At 38.8% G+C, this 23,791-nt stretch overlaps 1 protein-coding gene across 2 annotated transcripts in view; it reads left to right on the top strand.

Annotated features, from left to right (window-relative positions):
- PCCA (propionyl-CoA carboxylase subunit alpha) overlaps positions 1–23,791 on the top strand; it is a 271,576-nt gene that overhangs the window by 187,203 nt on the left and 60,582 nt on the right. For both annotated transcript variants that reach the window (XM_069007866.1, XM_069007874.1), the window contains exon 20: positions 14,091–14,189. In XM_069007866.1, the coding sequence (XP_068863967.1) occupies positions 14,091–14,189 (99 nt within the window). The remainder of the gene's footprint in view (positions 1–14,090; positions 14,190–23,791) is intronic.

Here is a 23,791-nt window from a genome sequence, read left to right as displayed (position 1 = left end):
TTAAAAGATTCTTTGTGGAGAATCCTAATTTTTCCCCCATAATTCTGCCTTACTATTCACATCAGTCAAGAGCTATGATGATTACACCATTAGGAGATTTTGAAACTTGTTATTCCTGACTGTCCTCTGTTTGCCAAAGTTCATCTGTAAGTCAAAGCACTGGACATGGTGGTGCCGGAGGGAAGTCAGTGTGATGGCGTGGTATTATGTAGTTCTGTCACTAATAATTTGGAGGCTGTCTCTTTCAGTGTTTTGCTGTTTTTCATAGCAGTATATTCAAGCCCACCTTCAGTCCCTGTTGCTCTGCCTGTGCTGTTCTCGATTCCTCACCACCTTTTGAATAATGAGGCCTTGAATTATAGACACATGATGGTACCAAGCTCTTTATAGCCCTCTCCCTACCACTTATGATCTGTTTGATTTTTCTCATGTGTGAAGTTAGCTCTGTTAAGATGATTTTCTCAGTAGGGTCTCTGTATAGACGGGGACTATGATTCTCCTGCTCTGAAATTGTGTCCCTTGCCTTTTTGACCTTGTTATACAGACACTATATTATTGAATCTGAAATTAATTTTTCATTTGCTGGTGTTTTTTTTTAATGTTACTGAACATTTTCCCCAAAGTTTGTTACTTGCTTTTGGAATTATTTTAAAAAAGGTTGTTCAGCTTATAAACACTTTTTGTCTTGTACTTCATTTTTTTTCATTTTGCCTGCTATTTGCACTGTATTATATTTCCTGCTGATATACTTGCATATTACCTTTCAAGCTGTTAAAAAATATTAGGAAGATCTTAACCTTTTTGCTTTGTTTCATTTCCTAAATTTTCAGTTTCCAGCTACATTGATTCTCTGGATTTTAGGTGCAGCCTTCTGAAGGCCTGGATCTCAAAGAATGCCTTGTGCAGTTATATTTTCTCTTATTTTCTGGGTTAAAGCTTGGATGGAGCAAAATCTTTAATGTGGTCTTTTCAGTCTCTCTGGTGCTTCCAACTACTTGCTGTTATAATGTCAAAGTTAAATCTTGTTTCTTAGTGAGAATGAGTTTCACACTTCTCAAAATAAATTTAAGATGGGCTGCTTGCTCCCCCATATCCTATCATTGGAGGTAAACTGCAATTGCTTCTATACTGTGCCTGTATACTGTCTTTGTGGAGTATGGGGTGAGTCATTTGGACTGGCTTATCCCCTTAAAAGCAGGGATGCTCCTGGCAGAGTTTAATGTGAATAAGGGAGCAAAATTAGTTCAGAATCATTGTGCTCCTTGCATTGAGCTCTTCTCCAGTCTCCTAAGAGAAGGAGGAATTTCTCTTATGGAGATTTTCTTGTTCTTTCATCCCCGAATGGAGCATCTCTGTATTCTCATGCAAGAACCATTTAAAATGACTGGTATAGTGGAGTCTAGACGAGTGTACAAGGGTCCTCATCTCTTCCATAGGATGCTTTCTGCAATGTATGTTAGAGCCCAGACAGATTTACTGGGCTCAGGAATCGGGCACTCGTTCAAAAGTGCTGGGAGAAAGTGGAAAAATGTTGGGATTTCTAGGACTTCAAATATGAAAGCATTAGGATCCACAGATAAACTTCCCACATTTTCTTATCTCACTGATGTTTTACAGCTACACTGGAGAATATTAAATGATGGCTGCTAGAATGAAAGATTCTGTCTTGTCTTCTAAGTTTTTAGAAAAAGTTGATAGAAAATCAGGTTAAGAAATATTAATGGAGTTTCTGAAACATCTCAACATGTTTTTAGAGATAGCACCATTTCACCATTCTGTGAAAGATAAGCCTTTTGTGACAAAACCTTCAAAAAAGAAGTCCCATGGGAATACATTTCCCATGGTATTTAAACCAGCAAAGGCAACTGTAGTGTCAGGATGCCCCTTCTGTTGCTGCCTGAGAAGCAGAGCTCATGATTGTTGGGTATTTTCTGTCCATTTTCTTCCAATCTGACATCTAATTGATATCTAATTCATATCTCCATAATATCAGTGTTGTAGTAAATAGGCAGCTTAATGTCTGGTGATTGCATGTTTTATTTAGGGCAGTGTAAAACTTACTCTGTTCTTTTTGACAGCTGTTTAAAAGATGTGTATTTTTTATTTGTCCAAAGTCTGAATATTTATAGGTGATTAAAATAAAGAGGTTGTTTAGCAGATGCTGACTGCAATTTTGTAGCTGCAGTATCATAATCACTTCATGAGGTTTCTCTGTTGAGGAAATTGTCTTTGTTTAATGCTAAAGGATGTAGGTAATCTGTCTCTAATGCCAAATTATTTCAGGGTGTGCACTTCACTTTTTCCCCTACATTTACGTAGATCGGAAAACTGAATGTTCCAAACAACTTGTGGAACAGTTTCCATATCAACTTTTATGTACTAAAAATGTAATTAAAATTGTTCAACCTAAAACATGAAAAAGAACTCCAATTTAATTTATATGGCTTTTTAAAAGAAAATATTGTTTTTTATTTAACTGTTTTTGTTAGCATGGTGAATTTGAATTTACCCCGGTAACAGTCAGTGGCAAGCCACTGTCACCTATTTAAATATAAGTAGCTGGAGCCATGAGGAAATACTGAATTTGAAGAGGTATCTATTCACACACAGTACTTTTATGCCTTTTGAGTGAATTCATGGTAATCAGGTTGTTAACATAAACAATGCCATCCCATTAACTTCTAAGGTAAATAGCATTAGACGCAAACATCTTTTTTACATTGCTACATGACTTGATTTGTTCTGCATATGGAAACACTTTAAAACTTTTTTTGCATTTCCTCTTTTGTGTAAGTGGCTTATGACTCTTGTGATATCTCATCTTTTACCTGCTGTGTCAGCTTTGCATCCTCATCCCCTGTGCACTGGCCTGTGTTCTTCCCTTTCCTATTTATCACTGACACATCTGGAGTGGTGACATTCTTATTCCCTTTTCTGGGTTTATTTTAAAGCTAGAGGAGGCGTTTATAAAGAGGGAATATGCTTACTACTACTAATTCCTTACAGTTCTTTCTTTTCCCTGCAAGATGACTGGTGTGTTTCGATAAAAATGAATATTTTTGTCTTGGCACTGGTCAAATATGCCCAAGAGAGATGATTCAAGTGTGTAGTTGGGGAGCAGGAAATGATGGAAGGCATTTGGTAAGGATTTCATGATGCTATTACTTCTGACCAGCTTCTGAAAAGTTATCAGATAAAACACTTGCTTTGGTTTTAAAGCCATTGAGCTTTGAAAGTAACCAAACAATGGGAATAGATTTATAGCTATTTTTATTGCATCTAGAGTCTTCTTCCTCAATGCTTATTTTTATTTCTAAAATGAAAGTCTGCTTATATCTCCTGCCTCAAAGAGAAGGTCTCCTACAAACACTTTTTTTTATAATTGAGAAACATTACAGCTAGTCTAACTGTTAAAATTTTATTGTTTACCTTAATCCAAATGTTTGGTAGAGCATACAGAAGTGATCTTTTTGGCTGTTTGATCACAGGACATTGCAGATGAGATCAAAAGAGATTTGGCTTTTGAAAGAATCAGGTTCGATTCTATACGCTTACTGTTCTGAGCCATCTGGGGCAATTTGGGGAAGATATGCAACAGCAGATATTTTGCATGTGAAGCTTTTAGTTGAAATGGTGAATAACCTTGGACTGGGTATATCCAAAGCACTGGTGTTGACCTATATCCTGTTGTGACAGCTGAGAGCAGCAGGTTGGAACTGCTGGATGAAATCCATACCCAGTTGCCCACTGTACTTTCTTCTTGTCACTACACAATGTCAAATCAAAGACATTTTTTTCTTTCATTTTTTTAAAACAGTTGCTTATTCTAGCTGTTTACTAATTTAAAGAGAAGATAGACTTGGTACCATGGTAGGACCATGGGAAAAGTAATTTAAATCACTGGCAGACTATGTCCAGTCTGAGCATCCACCCTACATAACTAGGCTGAGATGGAATACAACTTCCAAATAAAATAAAATAATGCTTTTTTTCTCATTAGCTGTTTTGGTGCCTGCTGATTTTGTTGGATCTCTATATCAAGTTGTAAATGGTGTGTGAAATAAAACACTTCTCAGTTGATGGATATGATCCTCATGATTACAAACGCTCTTCAAATTACTGTAGTATGTTTTGTTTAGATCAGACATGGAAGTCTATGTGATGCATAATGTTCAGTTTAGAAAGGAGATAGAAAGAAGACCAGTAGGAACTGGATATCTGGGTACTGCTACTGGGCTTAATACTCACTGGGCAGTATTAATCCCTGCCCCTCTCTCCTAATTATGAAAATAAAAATTAGAGACTTGCACATGACTTGTCAGCAGCATTCAATGCAGGAATTCATTAATTCTTGACTCTAAGCTTGAGATCCAGCTTCTGGTGATACAGTCTTATTTAAAAAAAAGTAAAATCTGTCTTAGCTTGTGTATCCTTATTACATAGCTTTCACTGAATCAAATGAATATTCACTAAATGAATATATGTATTAGGTGAATGCTTAAAAAGAAAGAAATGTATTCCAAACTGTGGATTTTCTAAAAGGGTAGTAGGAGTTTTAGTCTGTCGTGTTTTGTAGTGGCACTTTGGTATGATAATGTCATTCTACCCTTTGAGAATTTATACTGTCAAGTGAGATAGGGCTTGGGATCTCTGTGTGCCTCTGAAGTGAAAGAATGGAAACTCGGCAGCTCAAAGTCATTTTGGAATCAGGCTTCCTTAGTGATTTCAGTATATAGACGTGAATCATGACTCAATAGCTACTAAACCAGTGGTGTCTACCTTATCTACCTACCTATTTATCGATGTGTTTTTAGCTCCCAGCATAATGCTCCTAGTCACCCAGATCGTGTCATTGGTCCCTATACTAAACCCCTTTTCCAGATAGAAAACAAGACTCTCCAACACATTATCCTATCAAACAAGGAAAGCTGAGTGCAATGCAACTTTCAAAGTGCCCTGTATGAGCATGATAGTAGTACTGTTTGAACCACTGCACCATTTTCTGGCCATCTAGGAACAATATCTGTAGCCAGGCTGGAGTGTACTTAGCTGGGCAGAGCCAGGGCTTTTGTCTCTGTAGAGCAAAGGGAAAAGGAAAGCAAGTCAGGTTCTTTCTTCTTTTCCACACGGATCCAATAACAATAGACACCCATATTCCCTGTACCAGCTGTACTTTTTGTGTCTGAAGCTGTTGCCAGCAGATGTCAATTATTTTTAATCGCTGTTTTATTTTCTTGATGTAGTTTTAACTTCTGCACCCCCACCCCTTTTTGTAGCCTTAGTGGGCTCAGGCAGGTTAGAAGTACAAGATGTCGTTGTAATGATCACTCTGCAAGGAAAACTGAAGGAGTAAAACAAAGCATTTGCTGCAGTGAAGTGTTTTTGTTGTATACAGCCTCTCTACTAGGTTTTGCAGAGAGGATCACTTCCCTGGTGAATGCTTGAAGAAAGCCCTTGCTGATTAGAGGTGATGAAGGCCATCACTTCTCCCTCTCCTTTTGTTTTGATTCTGTTGTTGTTAAGCTGAGGAGCTGATGCCTGTTGTGTGCTCTTTTCCTTGGTCTCTATGCTGGCATGCTCCCATTTCTAAAGTGAGCTCTACCAAAGCAGCTAATGGTAATTTGCATCTATAAGTGCTACTTTAAAGAAAAGAGAGATAATTTCAATGTGTGCACATGTGTTTGATTTATTCTAGTGGTTATGTGCTATTTGCTGCTCTTGTGATTGAGGACTGCCCATTCTGTGAATGTGCTTAATACTTTGAAAACTTGAAAGTTATGATGGCACCCCACACAATGTCAAAATGTGCATTTGAAGTAAAAGCCCAGCAATTCAGATCATCTGGTCTTGTTCATAGCAGGTAAAAGGCTGCCTTGATGACACTTAGAGCAAATGAATTTCTCTCCTGCAGTCATGCACTGAATAAATTGCTTGATCTAGTTCGGTACAAAAGGACATGATCTATAAATAGTTAACAGAGCTTTCTTCAGGATAAGTGATCTATAGACTGGAACTCTCTCTTGGGGTCTTTTAAAAAAGTAAGTGCTGATATGAACAAAAGGAAAGTTTGTTTTAAAAAAAGGCCTTTTTAATGAGATTGAAACTCACATACTTTAACTTCCTTTTGAAAGCATCTGGCCAACCACTTCAAAAGTCCAAAAGGCTAACCTTACAGTGACTTGAAGAAAAGAAAAAAGGTCAATCTGCTAATCTGATGTGAATATATTGTCAATAACTGAAAATACAAGATAAAACAGCTGGTTAATTTGAATCAAAGAAATTGCTGTCATATAAGCATCAGTGAATTCAATTTTTACAGTTTTGGGCTTAAAGGAACTTCTTTTTATGACATTTTTATGCATTTGTCGATATACCACACTGTTGGCCACAGGGTCTCTCTGTCCTATATGCTCTTTCATGCACCTTTTTTGGCAACTAATCTTGCAGGTTTTTAGACTGTTGGTATTTGTGATAAGCAAAACTTCTAAGACATTTTAGTGTGCTAAAGGAAGCATCCATCTACCAAATTTTCATCATGGGGTATTTTAAGAGGGAAGAAAAATTCTATAAAATCATAAACTCATTAAGGTTGAAAAATATCTCCAGGGTCATTGAGTCCAACCTTTATTCGAACACCCCTTGTCAGCTAAACCACAGCACAAAGCCAGACTTTCCAGGAGAATGTGGTGGGAGACAGTGCCAAAGGCTTTACTGAAGTCCAGGTAGACAATATCCATGGCCTTTCCTTCATCCACTAGGTGGATCACCGGGCCATAAAAGGAGACCAGGTTGGTCAAGCAGGACCTGTGTTTCCTAAACCTGGCCTGACTCCCAGTTGTCCTGTCCATGCTGTGTGATTGCACTCAAGACAATCTGTTCCATAACCTTCCCCAGCACCAAGGTCAGGTTGACAGCTCTGTAGTTGCCCAAATCCTCCTTCTGACCCTTCCTGTAGATGAGTGTCACATTGGCCAACCTCGAGTCATCTGGGACTGCCTCAGTTAAGCAGGACTGATGATAAATGATTGACAGTGGCTTGGTGAGCTCTTCCACCAGCTCCCTCAGTACCCTCAGATGGATCCCATTAGCCCCATGGAGCTGGGAGTGTCTCTGGCACAGCAGGTCACCAACTGCTTTCTCCTGGATTCCAGGGGCTCTGTCCTGCTCCCTGCCCCTGACTGCCAGCTCAAGGGCTGGCTGTCCTGAGGAAAACCAGTCCCCCTGTTAAAGACTGAGGCAAAGAAGCTATTAAATACCTCAGTCTTTTCCTCAGCCTTGGTTACAATGTTCCCCTCAGCATCCAATAAAGGATGGAGATTTTCCTTGGCCCTCCTTTTTTGTTGTTAATGTATTTATAAAAACACTTTTTATTATATTTCACAGCAGTGTCCAGATTGAGTTCTAGCTGAGCTTTTGCCTTCCTAATTTTCTCTCTACATGATTCTTGTACTCTTCCTGAGTTTGCTGCCCCTTCTTCCAAAGGTCATAAACTCTTGTTTTTTTCCCCTGAGTTCTAGCAAAAAGCTCCCTGTTCAGCCAGCTTGTCTTTTGGCACATAGGGATGGCTTGCTCCCATGCCTTTAAGATTTCCATCTTAAAAGTATGTCCAGCCTTTCTGGACCCTTTGTTAATAATGGTGGTTTCCCAAGGGACTCTGAATTGTTAGGTTCTCTTTCCCTGAGTTGAGACCAGTCATCTTGAAAGTGCTCTCAATATGGATTTCCCCGCAAAAGCCTATATGATCTTGGACACCAGGCTAGCTGATGTCAGTGTATTCTTTATTTTTGCAAGGTGCTACACTTGGGTTGGGACAACTTCCAGGTATCAGTACAGGCTGGGGGATAAATGGATCAAAAGCAGGCATACTGAGAAGGATTTGGGGCTGCTGCTGGATGAGAGGCTTCATGGGAGCCAATAGTATTGTGGGCTGCATCAAAAGCAGCATGGCCGCAAGGTCGAGGGAGGTGATGCTGTCTCTGTGCTCTGGTGAGATCCCACCTGAAGTGGCATCAACCTCACAGACTTCTATGATAAATTGACAGGATTTGTGGTCTAGGGGAGAGCAGTAAATGTAATTTACCTTGACTTTAGCAAGTCTTTTGGCATGATCTCACCCAACAAAATAAAAAGCCAGTTGAGTGGTCAGACTCAGTGGGCCATGGTTAATGGGTTGTACTCTACTCAGAGGTCATCAAGGGACTACAAGGGTCTATATTGTGACCAGTTGTGTTCAACAACCATTTCCATACCTGGAGGCGGCAGTAGGAGTGCACAGTCATAAGATTTACAGAAGACAGAATTGGAGAAAGTGCTCAATGCAGTCAAGGGCAATGCTGCCACCCAGTGGGACCTCGACAGGCAAGAGGAATGGGTTAATGGGAACTTTGTAAAACCGAGCAAACTGAATGTCTGTCTTGTAGATGCAGTATTTGATGTGGTCTGAGTTTTGAGTAGAAGGATCTAATGACCTCCCTCTATCTGCAGACTACACCTCTGTTAACAGAGCACAGGGAACTGATAGCAGCTTTTGGCGCCAGGACATTCTGCTGGCTCAATCACATCCTGCTGACGTGTCTGCCCACATCTCCAAGGGCTTCTCCACAGAGCTGCTCCCTAGCCAGTCAGGTCACAATGTATCTTTGCGATGGGTTCGTCCTTCTCACATGTTGGACTTAAAAATAAGTCTTGAATTTCACAAAGTTTTCATTAGCCCCTTCCTCTTGCCTGTCTAGGCCCCCCTGGATGGCAGCCCTGCTCTCGAGTGTTTAACCCAGTTTTGTGCCATCTGTAAACTTGACAAGAGTACACTGTCACCTCTTCCAGGACATGGTCCTGGAAAATGTCAAACACTTTGAGTGTTATCAGACCCCGGGTCACTAGCAAATACAGTCCAAAGAACAGCAGAAAAAGCATATACAAGAAGGAGCTTAACTAATAAGAACTGCCCACATGGGAAATCTTACTGGGTTTCTTTGCATTTATGCATAACTCATTTGCATTTATGAGTGACAACATGTGACGTACTATTTGGTTGCTGCCGTTTCCTAATGTGGCAGATATGACTCTGTTTTTGTTCAAGGTTCTTAAAGACAATGTGGGGAAGTTAGAACAAGTTGTATAAGAAGACCCAATAATTTCCAAGACAACTCTGCAAATTACTACAAGTTCCTACAGGCTCCAAGTAGCCAGTAATTTTCATGATAAAGGAAGTGTGTTGTGGTTATTGGCTATGGGAATATATAGAGAGATGCAAGATAGTGTTTGAACTCTTCTGCTGGCTGGGAAAAACTTTTTCACATTAAAAACTAGCAAAATATTTTACAAAATGCCTGGGGTTTCGTGCATCATGCTTCTGAAGGAAGTCTTGGGCTCATCAGCCTCATAAAGACTTTCCTCACATTCTTGAGGTTGCATGGGACTGCAAAAGGTAAGGGACGATAGCTTTGAAACAGGACAGTTTTCACTTGCCTTTTTTATTCCCATGTGCTTTTTCGTTGGCTGGACAGTAGATTAGATGAGAATTTAATGCATTTTGTGAAAACTGGGAACCAAAAGCCGCTTTTTCCAACTCAATTTGGCTTAGTCTGAGATCACTGCATACTGCTACTGAATAATGCTGCCTACAGCTGGACTTCTATTGCCACACTGTGCTACAAGTCCTCTGGCCACCTCCTCTTCTGCACAAGAAGCAATACCTATCCTTTACCTGATTCATAAAAATGTAAAGAATCTCCTTGCTGTTTGGCATGGTGCAGTGATGGAGGTGATGAGTCTTCTGCTTGGGACCGTTACTCTTTCTACAGAAGAGGACAGCTTTATTTTACGTAGGCTTGAACAAAGTCCTCAAACATATAAGCTACCTCTCATTTGCAGCAATGATGCTTGCTGCTATTGTTCCTTCCTTGCAGGAGTGATTTAAGGTTTCACGTTGTAGAGCCCTTGCTACCCACTGGATGTGCCTTGGATTAATGGCAGTTGAAGGGATTGGAGGCTATGACAGTGAATATTCATATGTTTCCTGTGAAGAGTAATGTCTCTTTTCCTGAAAAGTACATCTTCATGGGCGGCGGTCTTGATCAGAGAAAGACTTCAGCAAGGCAGGTCTGCAGAGGGTGACTTTTCATTTTGTAGATAATGATTGATTCGGGAATGCCATCACTTCTGCTATAGCAAGAGGTAGAATTTAGGACTGTAAGTAGTATGGCTAAGGGTGGTATAGCCAAGTAGTTAGGGTTAGACTCTTGAGTTAGTAGTTAGACTCTTGAGTTGAACACCATGCTGAGAGGCAGAATTGAAACCATGGGATTAAATCAGCAGACTTAAGTTAGTCAGACTCAAGGCTGGCATGAGGAACTTCAGGCATAATGTTTTGAAGCATCAGGCAGGAAACAAATGCTTCAGCTGCCCTCCAGTCTCCTGGAAAACCACCTTCATTTCCAGGAGAAAAAAAAGTGACATGTGCCAGATGTACGCGAGACTCTGCATTAGTAAATTAACAGGGCTATAACACTCAGGCTTGTGCTGCCTTCTTTAATTGCCTGACATGCACATAGAATGCCAAATTATGTTCTCTAAAGGAAACTGAATGTAGATTATGCTTTGCAGCTCTTTGCACTATTGGTTAGCTCGTACCTATCATGCTGAACATCAGGAACTCACTCCACAAGAGGTGAAGGGGCTGCTACTTGTGTAGTTCAGGTGCATGCCAGCCTAAGTCTGCAAAGTTGTGACAGTGGGGTAAGCTGTTGACCTTTTTCTACCATTGTGTCTTGGACTTGTCACTCTTCTTTCTGAGACCTCATTTACGGTAGCTTTTGAATTGGAAATAATTATAAAGGACTGTGGCTGCTTTTATCTTTTATGTCCTTACCTAGGGACAAACAAACCTTTTAAAAAAGGAATAATTCACCACCACTATGCCAGTGGATGTAGTGCAGCAGTGCAAACATAGTTACTGTAGATGCACATACACATATGTGTATGCTTGGAACTGAGTAGTTAAGGATAAAGCTAGACTATATAGCTGTGGTGTAAAGCACAGTGTGACCCACTGCAGGAGTGAATTCACTGGAATCTTCTCCCTACAGTTCAAGTGTTAGCATCCATTGAACGGTGATTTGTTCTCAGCTGTTTCAGGAGTACAAAAGCAAAGTAAGATGCAAAGTAGTCAGTGTAATGTCATTAGTTAATCCCCATGTCCCCCTTCATACCCTAAACCCCCACCCCCAATCCCCTAAGCCTAAAGCAAAAAGGTCCTGGTTTTATTGCAGTATTTATTAGGTTCAACTATGACATCCATTGCTAGAGGAGGAATGAAGGCAAATGCAAACTTCTGACAAGTTCTTTTGCTGTCTTCTCTCTTCCCCTATTTCCCCCTGCTAGTCTTGCTAGACTGTTGGCTGTTGAGCTGCAGAAAGAAGGTTTGCTCTATGGCAAAGTATTGGTTTGATTTCAGTCCCCATCTGGTTTTTAGTACACCGTGTCCCATCTTCCCCTTCACCCTGCCTTTTCCCTCATTTGTAGTAAGAGTAACATGGTCACTACATGGTAAATGTCTTACCCTCAGTCCTTGTTAATTTTCTCTGGTATCTTGACCTCTTGTCTTTGTCATCCTACCTATTGGAGTATAGATAGCTAAATTTCCTTGGGATTCTCTTGGCTTTGCATCCTCAGTTGGTTACGTGCAGTGGTAATAACACAAAGGTGGTGGGGTCAATCCCCATATAGGCCATTAACTGTAAGAGTTGGACATGATGATCCTTGTGGATCACTTTCAACTGAGAATATTCTGTGATTTCTATGATCTTCCCCAGCTGCACATACCATGGTGAGCTGCAGGTGAAGGCAGCTAAGACCCTGTAGCTCCATTCTGTGAGAAGACTGCTGCAGTTTATGGGACATGCATTAGTTCATATAACCCTTCCCCTGACCCTCTATTCTTTCTTGAATAGGGAAACCATAATAGTGGCAATATATTGTCTGCTGGTTTCTCTGTTGCACATAAGCAGCCTAGAGTGCCACAGTTTGTTTAGACTTAGCACCTGCTTGCCGTCTCTCTCTCAGGGTGGTTTCCAGTAGAAATGTTTTGATACTAATGTAATCTGGAATCAATAATGGCGAGACTCATATAGACCCTTGTGAGGGATTTTGGACAGGTCATTTACCACTGTGACACACTTGGTTTACTTCTCCTTTGCTCATCTGTACAGTGGCAAAAGAGCTAATGATTAAACTGAGTTTGTTGGTGAGGTATTGACTTGCCTCCTGCCCCTGGAACAGCCTTTGCTAGAACTGTAGATAGCAGCTATAGATTTTCTGTGAGGCTGTGTGTAAATCCTACACTGCCACAAGCAGTGCAGTGTACACTTGAAGGTTCTTCTGGTGACCAGTAGCCTGGTCTGCTTTGATGCTATCTCACCTCTATCCCTGGACACACATGGTAAATGATGTTTTCAGACCCAGACTCCATGTGGACTGTCTTTCTCTGGTTTTAGTGATAGCGACAGAACTTTTTAAACAATTACCTTACCAAAGTTCAGTTGGTAATCAAAGAGGGGTGAGATACAGCACTGGATTTGCATTTCTCCATTTGGAAAGTCTTTTTCAGATGTTTTTCCTAGTCTCAGTAAAAACAGTATTTGCTGATACATGTTTGCTGAGAGCAGGCTGGGTTCACCAGAGTGTTCCAGCTGCTCTGCAGTGCTCTGGAAATACAAACCAGCTGCAGGTCTGGCTTAACTGAAGCCAGGTTTCTGGCTGGTTTGCATCACTGGAGCAGTGTAAAGTACCTGAAGCATGCCAGCTAATCTGGCCTATTGGTGAACCATTATAAATGACTTGTTTTTCTTCTTGTTCTTTACATGTAACTTTATTTATAGTTAAAGCCCATGGAAATTGCGTAGATTGTATCACTAAGGCCAACTTCGTATTCTGAACTAAAGTCTATAAAATTTGAGGGCTTTTTAAGCCACAACTTTTTCTTCTTAACTGAAATAAATTTATCAAATTACACACTGCTCCTCTGAACTTCTGTTATGGATTTCTTTTAAGGTGCTTCTTCTTCTTATAAGATCAAATAATGATAAGTCTGAGACCCAAAAGAGTAGGCTTTATAAATTTTATTTTGTTAAGTGTGTGCTCAGCTTTTATTCTAAATGCATTAAATTTTTTCTAGTTTATTGAGAATGTATGCAATAGTTGTGTCATTATCTCTATTGTCTGAAATTTACTGATTAGAAAATATTTTGGAGATTTTGAGAGAGGAAGGAAATTGGCCAACTATGATTTTTCTTCTGTTTATGGTAAATTATATAATCGAAATAGTAGTTACCTACCTTCAATAGTATGATGAGTGTTCAAAACATGCCATAAAAATTCATCACTAATTGTATTAGTCCATATGTAATAATTTTTTTCATAATCATCTCACTTTTTTCAGAACCCAGAATTTTTGCTCTTCACCTAGAAATATTTTTGTATAATGAATATGGGATGGTTAAAAACCCCCCACTTTCTGGATAAGCATATTGGCATTCAAGTCAGAAATTGTATTCCTCTGATCAACTGTATATTGAAAGAAAACATGTCAGAATTTGCAAAGTTTTTCTAGACTTCGAGGCAAAACGCCGAAGAATTAATTACTGCCTCATATTAATTAAGATAACAATGCAGAGCCCTTCATTAGAAGCATAGGAAAAGTTCTTCCTTGGTCCTTGGAGAGAATATTATATGCAAGCCCTGTTGTGTGGGTTGCAAGGTGTCACTGGAATTTATATGCATTACTTGTCTAATTGCAGTAAATGTAGCATGTCCAGATAGGTTTAAAAGTTGGATGGCTGTTTGTTACTTGCTGGAAATCACTTGAAACCTTGCTACTCAGAGGCAGCTGTTCACAGGTCCTTCACCTCTCCCCAGAGATAGCTGGAAGACTCTGTTGTTGGACCCTGTCTTTTATGGCAGAAGCAGTAAACATGACAGGTTGTTTGGGAGCCATCTGTTTTAAAATGGTTGCTGCTTTGTATGCAGTAATGAACTTGAGATCAGTTTTCTGTCTGTCTTCATAGTAACAGCCTTGTTTGGTGTCACAACAGGTGGAAGTTGATGGGATGAAACTAAATGTGACCAGCGAGTGGAACCTGGCTTCACCCTTGTTGTCTGTCACCATTGATGGCACTCAGAGGACTATACAGGTAATCTCACCAAAGTGTCTTTGGGCATACAAATAATACTGAAATGTGGGGTCGAAACTTGCTGCATGTCTTGGGGTGCATCACTGCATCATAAAAATTAAGTGATGTTGTACAAACAGCATAATGTTTCTACTTTGAGACAAATTCACTCCACTAAAGCTCTGGATGCACTCAAAGTTACTTATCAAGAGTTTTGAATATCTTGCTTTTAATGAGAAGTTCCTTATTTAGACAGACGTTTACCCCAGGTTATAGGTTCTCTTTACTTAGTGGCTTGTGAGAAGATAGAGTTTCTTAATCATGTAAAAAATAAGAAAGGGTTTACTGAAAAAAACCCAACCAACCAAAAATCTAATCAACTGAGACAAAACAAAAAGCCTCCCTCTAACCAACAACAAAAACCCATGTGGTGGCCTACAGTAAAATTAGTCTCTTCCTCATGTTTGAGTTGTGTGATTGTTAGACTTTTGGGCCTTTGCAGTTTGAAAGTCACAGGACAGCATCTCCCATGTAACGTATTTTTTATATACTTTAAAGAAATATTATTAGTTCCATGATTTGAGAGGATAAACATAGAAAACATCCCAAACTTATGTGGCTCTAAGAAAAGAGGACTGAAAAGGTTAAAGTGGTTGTATATGCTTTCCTTCTGAACACTTATATGTTTGAAACATAAAAAAAGAGAAATGAAAAAAGAGAATGCTTTTCTAAATGTAACCACATTCAGGATTTATATATTTATTGACAAGTAATTTATTTACAAATATCTATTGATCCTGGTAATAGTGAAAAACAAATCAAAACTTACTGAAAATATTTTTCTACATACAGCAGTATCTATTGCCTATATATTTATCAGTGATGCAATGGTCAGATTTTTAATAATTTACAATGATATGTGTGAGTTTAGTTTTTCATTTTCACCCCTGGTAGATTACCCAACTGGAAATACTATTTTTGTTCTGATTGAATTTAAAAGACTGCAACTTGAAAATAAAAAATTATTCTATCTTTCAAGGGTAGTATTGCCTGAGAGTGAAATTTTCATTATGTGCCTGAAATTCTGGACTTAAGTTCTGTAGATTTCTTGGGAGGTTTATACCAGCCTCAAGGAGTGTGTATGTCAAAAATAATTTTCTATTTTTAGGTGTGGTTTTTTTTTACTATTTTAATACTGGTCCATTTTGGTGCCACTTTATAAAGTACATTCCTAATTCTGAACAGGAAAAAATACCAATGTATGAATGTATAAAACCTGCCTAGGTGAAAAGCATTATATTTAGAATGGATAACTGTATGCACAAGACCTCATTGCAAACTGTATTACTACATGACTGGATGTATAACTAATAGTAGTAACACAATTTAGCTAATAATAGTTGAACTGGTGCATAAAATTAGTTTCAAAATTAATGATCATATGATCTGAGGAAGCTTTCTTCTAGGAGCTGAGCCAGCAATAGTGTTACTTGTACTCCCTGAGTACGACCAAACCCTATGAAATACTGCAGATCTAGCCGCAGCAACACGCAATGAGCTGACTGCATGGTATCTAGCCAACAGAATGTGGAATAAGCACATATGTTGTTTCCTTCTCAGATTTTGTCTGCCTTTGCCTTTAGCAAAGAAACTCAGTAGCTTGAGAAGTTATTAATCTTTTAGTGTATATATGTAAATTTGTAGGAACCTTAAACTTGACTTCTGATATTCGCTCACTGGCATCAAAATTGGTTTTTTGGTTATATATTTCTGTAGACTTGCTCCACTGCAAGAACCAAATTAGACAAGTGTATTTCTGTAGGTCAGTTTGTCTCCAAAAGCAATTGACCCCTGAGTCTTGAAGTATCTTCTTTCTGCAAAACTTAGCCCTAGAGCCATTTAAGCAACAAATGTGGATGAATCAAGTAATTCCAGCTGTGCTATATTAATTTTCAGCCAATCTAATTTTTCTTCATAGTTGGTTTCATTCTTCTAAATTTGCTCAACCAAATACAATCTTTGTGAACATTTTATTTCTTTGAAGGTTTCATTTATGCACCTTTGGCTCGATCCTGTGGTCTGACCACAATCTAGCAAAGCACTTAAGCAAGGAAACAGGAAATAAATAATTTTAAAATGTCTTGGTTTGAAATATATTTATGTAAATTATAGTCTAGACATTCATACTGTTACATATCTTGTGCATGTTTAAAAATTAAGTAATTAAGCATGCTTCTGTATTTTCATTCCTCTGCTAAAGGCTCAGTGAGAATTAGAGCAAAGCAGAGCACCAGCTCTAATGAAGGGCCTTTGAGTTTAAAACCCATGTTTTCTAGGACAATTTCTAGAGTATGGGACCTAAGAGCTTGAGGAGAAGTATATGCCCTGGTCACAGTCTGTCTAGGGCATACCAGGGCACAACAAGGATGTGTGGCAGCCCCCCTCCTCCTGCTTTTGTTTCCTGTGTGAGGAAGCCCATCTGCGTGCAGCAGATGGGAGCTGCGGAGTGCCTGGCCAGGTCCCCAGATGAGAGTGGGACCAGAACCCTGGGGTATACTGCAGGTCCTGTGGCTGCAGCATAAGGGCTCTGAAATCTTTGTGCTGCTTTGGCTTACTGTGAAATCCATAGGATGTCATACAAAATGATGAAGTGATGAAAACTTGGGATCATTTGAGGAAGAGATTTCTGAGATACAGTCTCCAAGGATGGGGGTGTGGGCAAACCCCATGGCATTTCTTGTAGTGCTCAGATTTCATCATGGGATTTTTTTGTGGCTGTTTTTAGTAGTTCCTCAGCTAACCCCAGTTTCTCAGCATTTTCTCTGCTTTTGACTAGATTCTACCTCTCATTTGGTGAGGCTGAATTTAACACATCCTGAAGTGTAGGATTTTGTTCACCAAGCAAATTACATTTTTTTGTACAGAAATACTTCACGAAAATGGTTTCCCGTACTTGTTTCAAAGATGTTAATGATTTAGAATTTAACTTACAGCTAACTATTATGAATTTGGACTTTGCTGAAAATCAAAGAACTACAGAAATATAGTTACAATACACCTTCCTCAGATTTGAAGGGATTGGGTTTTATTTAGTTGCAAATGTATATTTAAAATACTTATATATAAAAAACAGGATTTGAATATGATACAACCTTTTAGACAATATTTAGAATAAAAATAAATGAAGAAATGAGTGTCTCAATGATTCCTGTGAAGAGTGAGTGGAAAAGGGGATGTTGATTTTTAGCTGTGGAAAAGAAAAATAAAAACTCCAGTGGAAACTGGAAGGGAGAGTGGTGCCTCAGTATGGTGTCCTGGAAAGTAATGACAGTTGGAAGAAAGACAGCAGGCATATTTTGGGTCAATGAGGGCATTTTTATTCCTCTATCATGTCCTCGTGACATACAGTGTAAGCTAGATTTCAGTGAGCCCTGTGCCTGTAGAAGTTGTCTATGACCTCTTCTGTCTCCCAGTCCATATGGGCTGGGGAGCAGGTGGAAGGAAAGAAGGCATAAGGTGTCTTTTTCAATAGAGTTTGAACATCTTTTGTTCTTCCTAGGAACTAGAATCTAAGGGGACCTTAAGATAAATCAAGGAATCCATGAAGTCCAGCAGATGGACTTGAGCCTAACTGCAGCTCTGTCCTTCCTACAGTCAGGTTGCAACTAGGTTCCTTCTGCTGGGACTCTGCACGGGAAGATCAGGTATCTGCAGAGTAAGCAGGTTGCTCAAGGGAAAAATGCATGTAAGAGGAGATCCTCAAACCAACAACTACTTGTGTTTGGGCAAGTTCTCAAAAACCACCCCACCGACCATTCAGATTTGAGGGTGCTCTATGGCAATGCTACATGGACACATTTTACAACTGCTTAGTGCTGTTGAATGCTGTACCTTCATCGATCCTGTCATCAAACACTCAACTCATTCTTAAGCACCTTTTACTTGCAGATAGTTCCCTGTAGCGAAAGGATGCTGAGCCAGAACCATAGAATGGTTTGAGTTATTTGTCACCATCTTTGTCAATACTTTTGTACCCCTTAGTTCTGTCATATGCACCAAGCCTTTTCACTGCCAAGCTGTTGGGCCCACAGCTCTGCTATCTTGCTGTTACAAAATCTTTTAGCCTCTAAAGGTAGTGTAAGCATTCTGCCTGGACACTGGAAAACTTTTCATGGCTTTTGGCACCTTCAGCAAAGCATTTTTACAATGGCGTTGGTGATACCTTTTTTTATTTCCTGGCTTTCAGAGAATTAGTCTCTGATGAGCTGTAGCTCTGTAGGATGTAGACAGAACTCAACTGGACAAGGCCCTGAGCAGTTCAATATCACTTTGACATTAGCCTTGCTTTGAACAGGGAATATGACTACCTGATTTCCAGAGGTCCCTTCCAGCCTAACTGTTCTGTGTCTGTTGGGCATCCCAAACTCTACAGTAAAAAGGTCTTTATCAGTCACAGCAAGGTGTAATTAAGAGAGTAATGGAGTTGCTAAACAAGAACATGATCCTGTAAAGCTGAAATCATCAGTCTCAAGCTTCAAGTGTTTTTGTGAATGAAATAGATGAAGATTTATCAGGGGAGCTTTCTCTACTTAGTGTTAAAGGGAATTTGGTGATGGCATCACTTATTTTTTCATTTAATTTATTTATTGCATCAACAATTGCAGCAGGAGTAGTATATTCTGCATCCTGGGGTATGACAAATGTAAGTGCTTCTCTGATACAATGTTTCTTTAGATTATTATTTTGGTCTATAATAACAGAAAAAATGAGAATGCTGTAGGTTATGAAGTCTTTGTTCCAGGGAAATGTCTGACAGGAGAACAAAGCCTATGCCCAAGTATTCATTTCCTACAACTCTTTAGAGACTTTTTAAATATGTGTGATTTTTAAACTTTTTTAAGAAAAATTACCTTTTTTCATTTTGCTGTTTTGAGATCTCAGATGTAATCTGTGATAATGATATGATACATTATATAGGTTTTCAATCTAAAGTACCATTACCTCCGAACACTCATTTTCTTAACCTCTGAAAATTATTTTGGGGAGGTTTAGTGAGCAGTGTTGATGACTGCTTGACAGTCCATTTTTTAGTGCTGCCAATTACTGCACATACTCTGCTGTTGTCCTTTAACCATGATTTCAAAATTATTCTTGCTAAGTTGTCTCCAGAAGAGGGACTCAGAATGATCTGCAAACAGACAGAACCTTAGTTGTCCTGTACCCACATAGCTGTACTTTTGGGTAGAGAAAAGCCTGTGTGAGCCCCAGCACTGAATTCCTGATGGCCCACATTGATTAACCTGTAGCTCACTCCCTGTTTTATTTTCAGCCTGTTCCAGTTATGGCTAACCTGGCCAAATCTGGTACAAATTTCTGGTCCATTGTTCAAATGGAGAATATGTGAAGGGAAGGGGAAAATTAAAGGAAATAAAAGCTCATGAAATTACAGCAGCAGAACTAAAAGCACACACCATTACCTTTACCAATTCTTTCATGAAAATGAATATATTTTCTTTTTTTCATTCAGGAAGGAAATGAGGGATCAACTGATATGTTCAATCAATCCCTCTGAAATGGGATTTGTTTTATCCTGTTTTACTCAAGATGTTAATAAAATAATATTAGTTGTCATGGTATCTTATGCCATGTTTTTTTCATCTTGGAGCTATAAATTTTCACGATAAACAATATGCAGGATGAATAAGGACTCTGTATAAGGACTCTGTATGTGTCCAAAGACCAAAGCATTGCATTGAGTCACTGACAGACATTTTAGTTTTATGATATCTAAACCCTGAAAGATGAGAAATGGTTCTCTTGACCATGGTTAACACATGCAGAGAGCAAAGGGGAAGGAAGAGAGGAGGGGCCATAAGAGTGAGAAAGGACTAAGGATCCTGTAAAGGATTTGTCTCAGGGCAGTCACAGACATTATCAGATCTAGAATCACATGGCAGCATTTTGACTGCGTAATTCCCCCCTTATAGTAGCAAGACACATCATGGCATACCAAAACAAGGGTAAAGCTTCCAGAAGTTCTAGTCATTTTGTGATTCAATGTAGTAACAGCAAAAATTTAGAAGTTCACAGAGAAGACTAAACTCCTAATTATTGTATTGTTGTAAATTCTGGGCTGAAGTACATGTCCTTTAGACTAATTCTTTACTAACACCAAATAAACAATATTTCCTGTGGATTTTTTTTAGGTTGTTGTTTGTGGGGTGCTTTTTGTGGGTTTTGTTGTTGTTGTTTTTCTTGTTGTTTGTTTTGTTTGTTTATTTTTTGTTAGTTTTAAAGCCTGTCATCTACTTCATTGTAACACCTGCCTACCTCAGGATTAAAGGAACACGTGTACATACTTGGAAGGCACTCTCTGTATATGTAATAGCATACCTACAGTGGTTTTAATATTTAAAAAAACTTTGCAAAAAGAAGTAACAAGTAACAGTCACATTGGATATCACATAAAGAAATATTGGGAAGGATCTGTGTTTCTATTTTTCTGTTTATGGGAGGACAGAAATTCCCAAGTCATCTACTGCAATTGAATCCCAGGCATTGAGAGAACTTTTAAAAAGTCGTGATATGGTGCCTCAGCCTCTTAGAAACTGCACTTGCACAATTATCTGTGTGGATTGATGCCCTGTAAGCCACTCACCCTGTATTTAACATCTATATTTGTACTGTTTAAGAACAGATTCCATCTAGTCCCTGGAAAGGGACTGAGGTAGCTTGCAACAGGTGCCAGGGTATGCCAATATTTCGACTTTTTGGCAGGATTCCTTTTAATGGGAAAGACTGCTTCAGTACAGTGCCACTAACATCAGTCTTAGATATCTTTCACAAGTCAAAATGCTTCACACACAGCAGGACACGATTGTCTCTCTCCCTACTTGGGTGACTGCTGCCCTTGTAAGAACCTGAAAAATGTGGACATGCCCTGAGGAAGAACAACTCACTGGGTCTTCATTTGCTATAAAGTGTGAACTGAAACTGGTAATGGCTAAGGGTAGAGCAGTGCATAAAATCAGGCTAACTCCCCATCTGTAGTTTAATGCTCTAAGGGGAGAGAATGATGGCAACCACCAGTGTAGAATGTTAAATTGTGAAAAAGTAGGGTGACTGCCAAAGTGGAAAGGCTTGTGAGGCTGAACAAGTCTGAACATACAGTGCAATGTAGACAGTCTCCAGCATGCAATCTTGGTCACATTGCTAGTCTGTGATTACATCCCTTGACTGGGATTTTGCATGGTGGAAAGGCAGTGCTGAGATGAAGTTCTGCTTTCTAGAAGGAGAGGGAAAAGGAGACTGATAACATCAAATCAATCACCCCTTTATGAGGAGAGCATGACTTAAAGGTTTCACAGCTACTTCTGCAGCTTTTTCCTCCTTTCTGACCCAACTGTGGAACTCCAGAGGTAGGAGTGACTTAGGTGGAAGATGGAGCTTTCCAGACGTCCAAGCACCCTCATGTACACAAAATCTCATAAATTCAGATTAGACTAGCAGATGACTCTGTTCTAACTTTACAAGGTAAAATACTGTGTGGGTTTTTTCCCTGACTTCCCTATTGTGGGAATGATTTGTTTTTTAATTAAACCCATCTGGGGATGATTCTGGCCTGTGTTTTGCTAGGTGAAATCTTCAAAAATTTTTAAGTATTGGCCAAAAAGTGGATAGCATCCTCCATTTGAAATTCCTGGCATAAGATGTTCAGAATTTGTTAGTGAGCAGTTGAAATGAATCAATAGGGGCTGGGCTGCAAGAAATTCTGCATCCTGAAGAACAGCACCACGCTTGGAAACTACCAGTGTTTCACTCAAAATTTTATCTATAGCCTATCCATAAATTTTCTAGGCTTGTAATTTTGTTTTTGGTTTGCTAGTTTGCTACGTGTTGTCCAACTGGTAATATAGTCATGCCATAGCTTGAAAAAATTGAAAAAATGTTGGCTGAGTGACAATCTCTGCATTTTCTGTAAGAAATGGTGTCCAGCTTTTATTTTTTGCAAATAAAGCCAGTATATAGTAGTTCAAGATACTTGTGCTTGGGAAGTGTGTGTACCTATCTACTTACCTGATTGCCTTTGCCAGCTCACATTAATTCTGACCTTGGGGGATATCATTACTTTTTCATTTGTAAGCAAAGAAAAAAAATTGCTTTTGGTCTGTTGGAGTTTCTTTGTTTTTGTTTCATTCCTTCTCTGAAGCTGCTCCCTTCCAGTAGCTTGGAGAGTTTTAGAGACCAGAAGACTTGTGGGAAATATTCTAAGATCTTGTTGTTGTCTAATAATGTCTATGTCAGTTAAGAATGTTTTTCATTAATATATATTTTATGTTTTCTTGAGCTGCTTTATCCTTCTTCATGTAAAGGTTGTTATCATTTTTATCTGTGAGTGCTCATCCATTGCAGGCTTAATGCAAAGCTGATTGTAACCCTATTGCATCTTACAATGAATACATCATTGATACCCAACTAAGTGGAAATAATTTTCTATGGCAAAGCAGAAGAATTTAAAGTCAGATCACACTAACCTCTTGTAATTTACTGGGATTTACAGATTAAAATGATTATTTGTGAAATGACTGTGGTATAGCATACACAAGATAGAGGAGGAGAATCAAACACGTTTTGTATGATTGTATGGACTTTTCTATTTTTACATGTGTGCATAAGCATTTTGTTTGTATATACATAGCATATGCAGTATAACATACTGTAACCTGTGTGTGTAAAAATACATATAATATTTATGTAACACTCACACTCATTTGACAGCTTTGAGACTGCATATGGATTTTTTGAAGTTGTGATTTTTTTTCAGATTTGTTTTAGTTTGTTACTTTCTCATAAAGAAAGAAAAATATACTTTTAACTTAATTAATTTAACTAATTAAGTTAGTCTGAAGCTCTGTCCACTGAATCAACCAGAAAAGCATTGGTTATATCTAAGATTGCATAATTTATGTCAACAGTGTAATTTTACTGTATTGGCAGGTACACACATGGGGATGTTTTGTCTTTGAACAAATGATAAATTTCCCTTGCCTTTTTGGTGTAAACCTCCTAGCAAATAATTTGCAATTTATTGGGAAAGCAATGGCAATGCATATAATTAGCTATTCTCTATTGTTACCTCTATTTGATTACTTTCCTGCTATCACATGCAATATGAAACCATCTATTATGAGGTATAGAATATGTAAATATCTAACTTTACAAGAGAAACTGGAGACTGGTCCTTTTTCTAAAGAGGTGGGAAATAAAAGAATAATTGTTAACCATGTCCTTTCATTTTCTTGAAAACATCAATTACATTTACAAATCCCAGAAACACAAGCCTGCCAGTGGAAGAGAAGTAACTCTTTTCAGAAAAATCTAATCACATCTAATAGCTGAAATTTATTTACAACTGTAATTTGAAACATTAATTATGATAATGTTCTGACTTCTTTTGTAACACAGTTCTCAAAAGCCTGGCAGTTCTCTTTCTGGTCGTGCTGTAACATATGTTTTTGTGACTTGGAGAATTTCTCTACCTTTCTTCTTTTTGTTTTTCTACATACACCCATGAGGGAAATTTCTTTTTCTCCTCTCTTTTCTTACCTATTTTCCTCACCTTC

Source organism: Aphelocoma coerulescens, chromosome 1, assembly GCF_041296385.1.
Source record: "Aphelocoma coerulescens isolate FSJ_1873_10779 chromosome 1, UR_Acoe_1.0, whole genome shotgun sequence".
Taxonomy (NCBI): domain Eukaryota; kingdom Metazoa; phylum Chordata; class Aves; order Passeriformes; family Corvidae; genus Aphelocoma; species Aphelocoma coerulescens.
Note: the sequence above shows the minus strand (reverse complement) of the source record. Positions and strands in the feature narration are given on the sequence as shown.